Source organism: Hipposideros armiger, unplaced genomic scaffold (assembly GCF_001890085.2).
Source record: "Hipposideros armiger isolate ML-2016 unplaced genomic scaffold, ASM189008v1 scaffold_1706, whole genome shotgun sequence".
Taxonomy (NCBI): domain Eukaryota; kingdom Metazoa; phylum Chordata; class Mammalia; order Chiroptera; family Hipposideridae; genus Hipposideros; species Hipposideros armiger.
The window spans coordinates 46,946-58,555 of NW_017733056.1; the positions used below are offsets into that span (position 1 = coordinate 46,946).

Genomic DNA, 11,610 nt, shown 5'->3' on the forward strand with positions numbered 1-11,610 from the left:
GTATGTGTGTGGAGTCATGGTCGTGGTTGGGTTGGAGAAGAGGGGTTTCATATCAGGTGGTCCGAGGAAGCCTGACCTCTGAGTCAAGGTCTGAAGGAGATGTGGGAGGGACCAAGGGGATATGTAGGAGCAGGGCAGTGGTGGGAGGAGGCCTGGCTCTGGCATCTGCTGAGTGGAGGCCAAGGATGCTGCAAAGGGGACAGCGAGGCCTTGAGGCGGGAATGCGCCTGGTGTGTGTGGGAGCCCCAAAGCCAGCGTGACTGGAGTGAAATGAGTGACAGGAGAACAGTAGGGAAGGAGAGCACAGGGTCAGGCAGGGAAGGGGTTCTGAAGTGGTGCAGCAGGCTGGGTGCTGACTTGTCGGCCAGTGTAAGGAGTTTGGCTTTTTACTGTGAATTAGATGCAAAACCACTGGGAGCTTTGAGCTGAGGAGTGACATGATCTCCCATATGTGTTAACTGGATCACTGGCTGCTGTGTTGAGAATAGACTGTTGGGAAGGGAGCAAGGGCAATATTCTGTCAAGAGTTGATGGTGACTTAGACCAAGGTGGAAACAGCGGAAGGGGTGAGATGTCAGTTTTATTTCGAAGGTAGTCCAATATGATTTACTGACGTATCCGATGTGAGATATAAGAGAAAGAGAAGAATCAAGGATGACTTCAGTATTTTTGGTCTGAACATGCATTAGGAGTGGAATTGCCACTAACTGACTGAGAAGGGTAGACGTGGCGGGAAGTGATGAGGAGCTCAGTTTTGGGCACTTTAAGTTTGAGATGCCTACTGGTTCTCCAAGTGGAGATGTCAGATAGGCAGTTGGCAATGTGAGTATAGAGTTTAAGGCAAAGGTCTGGGCGCGATGTGTGTGGTGGGTGTTGGTGTGGGTGGGAGGGCTCGCCATGTGGATATTTATTGCCATGGTTAGGGATGAGGGTTGACCAAGGGCACAAATTTACCGTATTTGCCGGCGTATAAGACGACTGGGCGTATAAGACGACCCCCTAACATTTCCACTCAAAATACAGAGTTTGTTATATACTCGCCGTATAAGACTACCCCCTCTTCCGCACACCTTCCACACACCAAATAAAAGGTAAAACAATATCAGATTTGATTTGGCCCACTGAAGTGCAAACAAGCGTATTGTATTTCGTGTCACCACATAACCGTTTTGGCGATGTTGAGCCACCATGTCTGCTACATGTTTTTCGAGTTCTGGCCAGTGTGGGGTGCCTCTTCTTAATGCACACTTACCCCTTGGCATACTCTTTAATGCTTTCTCATTTGATTTCCAGTCCCGAACCATCTTTTCTGTTACTCCATATTGTCTTGCAGCAGCACAATTATTATTTTCCTTAGCAAAGTTTATAACTTTCGGTTTAAAATTTGCATCATACTTCTTTCTTTTGGCTGGTGCCATGATAGGGATGATAGGGGTTTGACTGGTCGACATTTTCTATGCTGTACTGTACAATGGTGCAGTATTGTGGTTGGCTGTTGGCTGTATACAAAGCCTGATTTGACTGGTCCCTGCTCCCTGTTTGCCTGCCCTGTCACTATAGCAGTCTGGTCCACCCTTGCATCAGCATCTCCCTGGGACCTCACAGGTGTGCAAGTGCAAGCTCTTCAACATTCTAACAGGCACCATGATAGCGCAAAATCGCGAATCTTCAATGCATATGTAAAGAAATATACGGTAACCCGAATTTACCACACTCGCAAAATCGCACACAGCCGACCATACACCCAGCAGCGCTGCTGATGCCTGAACGGTATGTGGAATGAAGTGGGTGGGCATCGGGAGGCCACTATGGCACGGGGCAAGCACTATGGGCAGTCTATCTGAAGTGTACCTGGCGTATAAGACGACCCCCCACTTGGAGGCATATTTTTCAGGGCCAAAATATCGTCTTATACGCCGGCAAATACGGTAGATGAAAACGAAGTCTAAGAAGAGAGAAAGGGAAGAGGGAAACCAGTGGAGACAGAGCCCCAGAAGCCTAGTGAAAAAGAATCTTTCAATCCCTGGAGACATTTTTGGTTGTCACACCTGATTGGGATGGGGAAGAGGGTGTGGTGCTGGCATCTACTGAGTAGAGGCCAAGGATGCTGCTGAACGTTGTACAAAGCACAGGACAACCTCCCATAATAAAGAATCAACGTGTTCAAAATGTCAGTAGTGCTGAGGCTAAGGACGGAGAGTGAACGGATAAGGAAACATGGGATGTTGTCTGGGCAGCTTTAAAGGGCTCATGTAAGGTTAGTGATCATTAATTTAAAGTGAGGACAGTCAGTATGGTTTTGTTTTTTTCTTCAGGCACTGCTTGGCTACACATGTGCCATCCTACAGTAGGTAGAGATTTGGATTTAATGAAGGTTGTGATTTTGCCAGGCGTGCAAGTTGAAGTGAGAGAGAGCCAAGGTTGATGTGTGAGTATAATGATTGGCTGTGGATTTTAAACTGAGTAAAGAGGGATGTGAAGACCTCAGGATCTGAGGAACAGTGACAAGGTTTTAAGTCAACACCAGGGTGTTTCTGATCCTCAGCCAAATTTGAAAATGCAATAAAAAGAGAAAACCCCCCACCCTGTGGTTTTTTGTGTTTTTAAACAAATAGCTATTTTGACTTTGCAGAGGACTGTTTTGCTTCAGGTTTCAAAGCTGTGTTTAGTGAGTTGGTGAGAATGCTGGTTACATGTTATTGTTACACTCTGGGAAGTAGTTCACCTGTTTGTTTTTCTTTTCTAGGTCACTCAAGGTTGCCTTTGGCTTCCCAGCCTGCCTTTTCTCATGAGTCTTGTGCTTTTCCCCCTCAGGGCACCTTTCATAGCCAGCAGGCACTGGAATATGGCACCAAACTCGTTGGAGGAACCACTCCAGGGAAAGGAGGCAAGACGCATCTGGGCTTACCGGTCTTTAATACTGTAAAGGAGGTAATTCATGGTACTCGAGTTTGGCAAGAGAAGAAAAGCAGGGAAGAGCAAGCATAGTTTGGACAGAGATCTTAATTGTGTCCCTTTTGGGAGAGTCACTTGCCATTTTAAAACCCAGTAACCTAGAGAAATTGAAATCACAGTAAAAACCGGTGGGTTCGCTTCAGTCACATAGGCTCAGGCTGTTTCCCCACAGCCTGTGTCACTATTGTTTATCTGCGTACATCAGCCTGTAAGGGAAGCAGTGCCATGGCTTGGTTTCTGTGTGGCTTGTTATCCTGTCTGCCCTTTCTTCTCCCAGGATGTTAGTAGTGCGCACGTCAGCATTCACCCCGAGCCTTTACTGGTCGGGGGCTCTTTGCCAGGCACTGTGCTCGACGCTCCGTGTGCATACATGGCCTCATTCAGGCCTCACCACCACCCTCACCGCAGCATCTCGCTCTTAAACACATCAGTATTTCCAGGGCAGGGAGGTTAAGGGTCTTGCGCATAGTCTTGCAGCTGATAAGTGGTAGGCGTACGTGGCTCAGAGTAAGTAGTGCGGTGTTCCCGTGTGGAAAACTGAGCTATCGAGTCACATTGACAAATCAGAGTCCTCGTCTCGTCTCCAAATTGCCAGTTCCTTAATATTTTAAAAATAATTTTTAAACTAAACTCTAGTTCTTTGTTACAAAATGAATATGTGCTTATTGTACAAATTCAGATGATATTAAGATATGTAAAGTTAAGGGCCGGCCGAGTGACGCGTTGGTTAACAGCTGGCTTGGGACGCCAGAGGGCCCCAGTTCGGATCCCACATATGAGGGCCAGTGACACTGCCCTCTACAGCTAAGATGCTGAACAACAGCTCAACCTGGAGCTGGGCTGCTCTGAGTCGCCGGCGACAGTGTAGGCTGCAGCCCCTGTGGCAGTGGGTTGCCATGGGCTACTGTGTGTAGCCAGCAGCCAGCGTGAGCGGCCAGCAGCCGCAGTGAGCGGCCGTCCAGAAGCCGGCGACTGATCTGCCTCGCCCGGGAAGAGCACAATGATGGTGCCAACTTGGGCCAGTGAAGCAACGTCCTCCACAACTAGACTGAAGAACAAAACAACAGCAACTTGTCTGTTCCCCTTCCCCCAATTCCCCAGTGCTGTTCCCTCTCCCAATTCCCCAATAAAAATCTTAAAAAAAAAAAAATGTAAAGTTAAATTTTATAGTGTTTTCCACATATCAGTTTTTGCCTTTATAAAGAGCTAATTTAAGCTGTGTGTATTCTTGCATTTCTTTCTATACTTATATGAATATATACAAAAATAACAGTATTTTCAAAGAAACAGTAGAACAAATTCTTGGGTATTGAATTAAAAATATCTAGAAATAAACTTAGTACTTGGGAGTGATGTATTAATGATAAAAAATATACCTCTTTTCCCCTTTCTTTTAAGGCATGTTTTAAAGTATTGCGTTTTTTAAGTACAGAATTATAGACAACCTCTTTTCAAATTGAAGTTAATTTGTACTTTTAATCTTAAGATGTAGGAAAAAACAAATATTCAAATTTGAGTTTTTTCATTTTATTTTAAATTTGAAAATAGTATGCACTATATGTGTCTATGTGTTTTAAGTGTGCTGTATTTTAAAGCGTTAAAGTTACGAATCATATATTCTCTAGAAGAATCATTTAAAGTCTTTCTGCTTGAATTTTTTACTTTTTCCTCTACTTAAACTCTGTTATGGCTGTGTTCATGACCTCAAAATATAGAGAGGAGCTGTTTTCATAATTTCTCTAGGTAGATTTCGCTTTTGTCATCACTCTTTTTCTGCTTTCTTTTAAAGAAAGTTTTTGTTGCTAAGCTACAAATAGATACACTATTTGGAATGTTCTGCAAGTTCTTTGACAGATACTGTTTATTTATCACCTGTTGAGCTTTCTGAGTGGGTAGGATGAGTACCTTTCATCCAGAATTACTTGCCAGCGTAGACCCTGTTGTCACAGTCCAGCTTCTGACAGTATTTGTAGCTTTAAGAGGTAGAGAAATGTAGGAAATATTTTTCATAACATACCTACATGCCTATGATCTGACTTCTTTTGGTGCCAGCCTAGTTTTTATTTCTTTTGTTCTCCCTTCTGTTATCACCTTGAAAGAGTTTTTTAAAAATTATGTTTAATCCTGGCATCATTTGTGGATGGTCTGTCAGCATCCTTTGGCTTTGTTCTGTCATTGTCAGGATATCTCTTTTTATTAGGGATGCTTCTCAGTCTCTGGGGATGTGGGGAGCCTGTCATGCAGGGATGGTTCTTGAAGACACTGTCTTTTACTTCTGCCCCCTTCTAGTTGTACTTGTATATTCTGTAGCTTAGTATTTGTATCCGTTGTAAAATCCCTGTGGCACAGCCTCCCAAAAGGATTTATATGGTGACTCAGTTACATTTTAACAACTGCAGGGAGGCAGCCTGCCATAACTGAAAAGAACGGACACTTTGGAAGCAGATTTAGGTTTGAATCTTGGCTCTGCCACCTTCCAGCTATGTAACCTCATGCAAGTTATTTAATATCTCTTGGCCACTGCATCTTGATTTGTAGCTAAGGATGCTGAGCATGCAGAGTTGTGTAGCTCTAACAGACCTGTGTAGAGCCCGCTCAGAATAGGTGCTGCTACTCTTGAAGAGCCAGAGATCCCTGGTAATCTTAAAGAAGCTTTCATTACAGTAAAAGAGACATGACCACATGTAGAAGTGGGAAGAAGGATACATCTTATTGATACACATAGAGAGTATATAAAGACTAAACGCACGCTTGTGTCCACAGAGAGAAGAACGATGGGCAAATCAATGGTCTTTATGTGCTTTGCATTGTGAGGGGTGATGTAGAGCAGACCCTAATGCTTATTTCACCCACATTCTTATTCTGTGGCCACTTATGCATGTGCATTTTAGTTTATTTCTAATAAATGTAAATTTAGAGAAAAAATTGTCAGCCAAAAAATACCGCTATTTTTGCTGTCTCTTGATAATTATCAAGTATGATATATTTTTATTTATTTGAAAAAAAATTTATTTAAAGATTTTATTGGGGAATTGGCGAAGGGGAACAGCCAAGTTGTTGTCCTTCAGTCTTAGTTGTGGAGGATGCAACTAGCTCAGCTCCAAGTCCAGTCACTATCTAGCCACCCATTGGCAGCTTGTGGCTGCTCAGCTCAAGGTGCCATGTTCAATCTTAGTTGTGTGTGGGTGGGCATAGCCCACCATCTCATGCGGGAGTCAAACCTGCAACCTTGTTAGGAGCACATGCTCTCACTGGCTGAACCATCCTGCCACCTGTTGGCAGCTCAGCTTGGGTGCAATTCACTGGCCCATATGGGAATCGAACCGGCAACCCTGTTACTCAGAGCTAGCGCTCTTAACCAACTGAGCCACTCGACCAGCCCAAGTATGAGATATATATATATTTTTTAAGATTTTTTTTATTGGGGAATTGGGGAAGGGTAACAGACAAGTTGCTGTCCTTTGGTTCTTCAGTCTAGTTGTGGAGGACGTCGCTTCACTGGCTCATGTTGGTATTATCATTGCGCTCTTCCCGGCTGAGGCAGTTGCTTGCTGGCCATTGGACAGCCGCTCATGGCAGCTCACGCCAGCTGCTGGCTGCTCATGCTGGCTGCCAGCCACTCACGGTAGCTCATGGCAGCCCACTGCAGCAGGGGCTGCAGCCTGCGCCGTTGCCGGCCACTCAACGGCGGCCCAGCTCCAGATCAAGCTGTTGTTCACCATCTTAGCTGTAGAGGGAGCAGCATCACTGGCCCAATTGTGGGATCCGAACCCCGGGCCCTGCTGCTCAAAACTGAAGTCCCAAGCCAAGTCTTTTTTTTTTTTTAAAGGTTTTTTTTTTAGGAGTGGGGGATTGGGAGAGGGGAACAGCGTTGGGGAATCGGGGAAGGGGAACAGACAAGTTGCTGTCCTTTAGTTCTTCAGTCTAGTGGAGACGTTGCTTCACTGGCCCATGTTGGTATTGTAATCATTGCATTCTTCCAGGCTGAGGCCGTCGCTCCCCAGCCATTGGACGGCCGCCCACGGTGGTTCAGGGCAGCTCACGCCGGTTGCTGGCCACTCACGGTAGCTTGCCACACCCCACTGCAACCTACACTGTCACCAGCGACTCATGGCAGCCCAGCTCCAGATCGAGCTGTTGTTCACTATCTTAGCTGTAGAGGGCGCAGCATCATTGGCCCTCATGTGGGATCCGAACCGGGGCCCTGCTGCTCAGAGCTGGCGCTCTCAAGCCAACTCTTAACCAACGCACCACTTCGCTGGCCCCCCAAGCCAACTCAACCAATGCGCCACTCGGCCTATGATATATTTTAAAATAGATGTTTGAGAGTTTAATGCCAAGGCTCAGGGACTCAATAGTCTTTTTTCTCCTGAGGAGGTATAGGATCTTTGGTACTGAATAAGTGATACAATGTCTTGTACAGCAACAAAAATAAACATGGCCACAGGAATGAGGGAACACAAATGCAAATCAGGTAGTGCTTTCAGGTTGACTGACGTACCGTGGCCAGAGGGATATCACAGAACCTGTCAATTCAGAATGGCACTGCCAAGTGGGCAGGGAGGAGGCCATGAAGACATTCGATGTCTCCTGGTGGTGTTATTTTCGGACCCCAAGACATTATTGAAATTAAGGCATTGAATTCATTTTCCAGTGTTTATGACTTAACCAATAATAAGTGCTTCGTGGTTAATGTTTCAGGCCAAAGAACAGACAGGAGCCACAGCCTCTGTCATTTATGTGCCTCCTCCTTTTGCTGCTGCTGCCATTAACGAAGCCGTTGAGGCAGAAATGCCTCTGGTCGTGTGCATTACTGAAGGGATCCCCCAGCAGGACATGGTGCGGGTCAAGCACAAACTGCTGCGCCAGGGAAAGACAAGGCTGATCGGGCCCAACTGCCCTGGAGTCATCAACGTGAGTGTGACAAAGAACACTAAGCCCGGAGTTAGCCTCTCACAAGGCTAATTAGCCTTTAGCCAGTCCAAGGGCACTTGTGTGGTACAATTTGTTTTTCACATTTCTGAAACTGTGATTTACTTTTCTTCAGCCTGGAGAATGCAAAATTGGCATCATGCCTGGCCATATTCACAAGAAAGGAAGAATTGGTGAGTATGTTTCTTAAAGATAAAAAAAAATTCTTCGCCCTAAGCTCAAAACTTACAAAGAGAGTTTGCAACTGCAAATTCATTTTAGTTAATATAACTTTGGTAGATTTTACCAGGGAAGTTTTGTAGTGAATCGATTCCATATACAGAATTCTATACAAATGAGTGATGATATTTTGGGGTCTTTTGAATATTTTTTTCCTGCTCAGATGCCATGGATTCTTCCATGTGTTTGCATGTAACAGTGGTTAATTTCATGTTATTGCTAAGTAATATTCTGTTATTTAATTATATCACAGTTTGTCTGTTCTCCCATGGATGAATGTTTGGTTGTTTGCTGGTTTGAGCCGTTACAAATGAGGCTGTGGTGTACGTGGATGTGCAGGTCTTTTTGTGGACGTGTTTTCATTTCTCTTGGGTAAGATACCTAGGAATGGGGTTGCTAAGTCATAGGGTTGAAGTATGTTCAACTTTTTAAGAAATTATGAGATAATTCTGTGAAGTGGCTGTTCATTTTTACATTCCCGCCATCAGTGTTTGAGCATTCCAGTTGCTCCCCATCTTCAGATTTGTCAGTCTTTAGTTTTAGCTGGGAGTGAAATGGTGTCTCTTTATACTTTTGAGTTTCCCTGGTAACTAATGACGTAGAGAACATTTTCATGTGCTTATTGGCTCATTATATATCTTCTTTTGTGAATTACCTGTTCAAGTTTTTTGCACATTATTTTAATTGGGTTGTCTTTTTATTGTTGATTATAGGAGGTTCTATAAATATTTTGGATACAAGTTCTTTGTCAGATATATGTGAATATTGATATTGTTAGTTTTTCTGTGTCCTGTCCTAAAATTACTTTGCCCTCTTGGATATCACAAACTTGCTCAAAATGTTTTGGGAAAATTGTACTGCTACTTGTTTAGTTCCTCAAGGTTATAACCAAATTAACATTTCAAAGTTAGCCCATTCTGCCTACTTTTAGACTCTTCACACCTAATGCTCACTAAGCTGTACTGTTTCTTCACAATAATAAATGGTTACAGTAATTTATCTACAAGCCATAACTATTAATATTAATACTAAGTAAGAATAATCAACATAGTAGGTGAACATAAGTTGTTTAGTTTGCAGGACTGAGTTAAAGGGCATGATTTTTCTTTATTATTCATGTCTCTTAGAGCTGGCACTTGCCAAGGGCTCTCATAGACGATCTGAGTTCTGGTCAGGCCTGGCCGTGTAGTCACTGAGGCCCTTGTACATACTGGAGTACTCCTCATGCTCTTTGGTCTGCTTTGAGTGGCTGCTGCTATAGACTTGTAGTGAGCACAGAAGGAGTGTCCTGTGCTGAGTTGACTTGCTGATCACTAACTTGCTTTCCTACGTGCCCATAAACCTAAAAACCAAGAAATGGAGAAGGGAAGTCCTTAAACCTTGCTTCTCTGCATAACCATAACCCATGGATGAGGCAATCCTCTGGGAGACTGCTTTTTAATTCCTTTGAAAAAGGACTTTCAAAAACAAATTCGCCTAAAAGAAAATATGTGACATTACAAGAGTTTTGAGGAGAGAAAAGATGATTATTTGCACTAAATATTTCTATCTTGATACCAGTGCTAATGTTCTCAGAAGCCTCATTGACTTCAAATCCTTAAGCCAAGAGTTTAAAGAAAGGAAGGACTTTTTGGTCCCTTGGTATTTCTTGGGATGTACATAATGTGATACAATAGCAGTACAATAGTACAGTGACTTTCCAGTTTGTATTAATGATAGTTAATAACATTATATATTAGCTAATTGAATGTTATTGAAGTGATTGGATTCCAACTTGATATTTAACTGTACCATGTTTTTGTTTCTGTTACTTTAGACATTTTGTTTTCTCAGTCACACATAGCAAACTTGAGCTTTCCATCCCTTTTTAAAAATTTATTTTAATCAAACTTTTTATATTTAGATCATTGTAAATTCACATATAGTTGTAAGAAATAATACCGACAGATCTTGATGTACTGTTTATCCAGCTTCTCCCAAGGGTAACATCTTGCAAAAACTGCATTACAAGGTGACAACCAGGATATTGACACTGATACAGTCAAGGTAAATGTTTCCATCACCACAGGGATCCGTCATGTACTGACTTCCTCCTGGTTTCACCCTTCTTCATTCTTGGCAACTAAAAATCTGTTCTCCGTTTATATAGTGTTGTGATTTCAGTAATGCTGTATAAATGGAATCATACAGTATGTAGCCTTTGGGGATTGGCTGTTTGCATTCAGTGTAATTCTCTGGAGATTCATTGAGGTTATTGTGTATATCAGCAGTTCATTTTTATTGCTGAGTAGTATGAATTGACCACACTGTTTAACCATTCACCTTTTGAAAGATATCTGAGTTGCTTCCAGTTTGGGGCTCTTATAAATAAAGCTGTTATAAACATAGAAACATTTGTGTACTGGTATCTGTATGTACATAAATCTTCATTTCTTTGGAATGCCCAGGAGTGCAGTCGCTGGGTTGTATGATCGTTGTATGTTTTGTGTTTTTTTTTTCCCCAAGAAACTGCCAGTTGTTATCCATTGTGGCCATAGCATTTTACGTTTCCATCAGCAGCGTATGTGTGATACAACTTTTCCACATCCTTGCTAGCATTTGTGGTGTCATTATTTTCTATTTTAACCATTCTGATAGTTGTTCAGTGATATCTCATTGTGGTTTTAATTTACATTTACTTAGTGGCTAATGAGACTATCTTTTCATATGTTTATTTGTCATCTGTATATCCTCTTCAGTGAAGTGTCTCTCATGTTTTTTGCCCATAATCCAATAGAAAACTTAGAAAAATTGGATTACTTGCTTTTTTAGTGTGAAGTTTTGAGAGTTCTTTATCTATTCTAGATACTATTAATAGTACTTTTTGGATATGTGGTTTGCAAATATTTTCTTTCACTGTAGCTTGTTTTCATCCTCTTAAAAGAATCTTTCAGAGAGCACAAGTTTTTTAATTTTGATGAAGTCTAATTTATTAAATTTTTTCTTTTGTGAAGTTTGCTTTTGATGTCAAGTCCAATAACTCTTTGCATAGTAAAGATCTTTATTTTTTTCCTAAAAGTTTTACATTTAAATCTATTATCCAATTTCAGTTAATTTTTCTATAAGATGTGAGACTTAGATCAAAGATCTTTCTTTTTTTGCCTATTGATGTCTAATTGCTCCAGCACCATTTGTTGAAAAAATCTTTTTTCCATTCAATTGCTTTTGCATTTTTGTGAAGAGTCATTTGGCATATTTGTGTTGGTCTGTTTCTGAGTTTTTGTCTTCTGTTCATCAACTTATGTGCTTTCCTAACTAACACCAGTACCACCCAATCTTGATTACTGTAGCTATATTAATAAGTCTTGAAATTGGATAGATTGATTCTTTGCACTTTATTCTTTTTCAAATTATTTTAGCATTTTTAGCTCCTTTACTTTTCCATATAAATTTTAGAATGATCTTGTCTATATCTACAAAAACTCTGGCTGGGATTTTGATAGGAATTGTGTTAAACCTACATTT

At 42.0% G+C, this 11,610-nt stretch overlaps 1 protein-coding gene across 1 annotated transcript in view; it reads left to right on the top strand.

The window, feature by feature from the left end:
- Window positions 1-11,610, top strand: part of SUCLG1 (succinate-CoA ligase GDP/ADP-forming subunit alpha) — a 39,394-nt gene that overhangs the window by 12,789 nt on the left and 14,995 nt on the right. Inside the window, exons 3-5 of the mRNA XM_019634494.1 lie at window positions 2,815-2,931; window positions 7,657-7,869; window positions 8,003-8,060. Coding sequence (XP_019490039.1) covers window positions 2,815-2,931; window positions 7,657-7,869; window positions 8,003-8,060 — 388 coding nt within the window. The remainder of the gene's footprint in view (window positions 1-2,814; window positions 2,932-7,656; window positions 7,870-8,002; window positions 8,061-11,610) is intronic.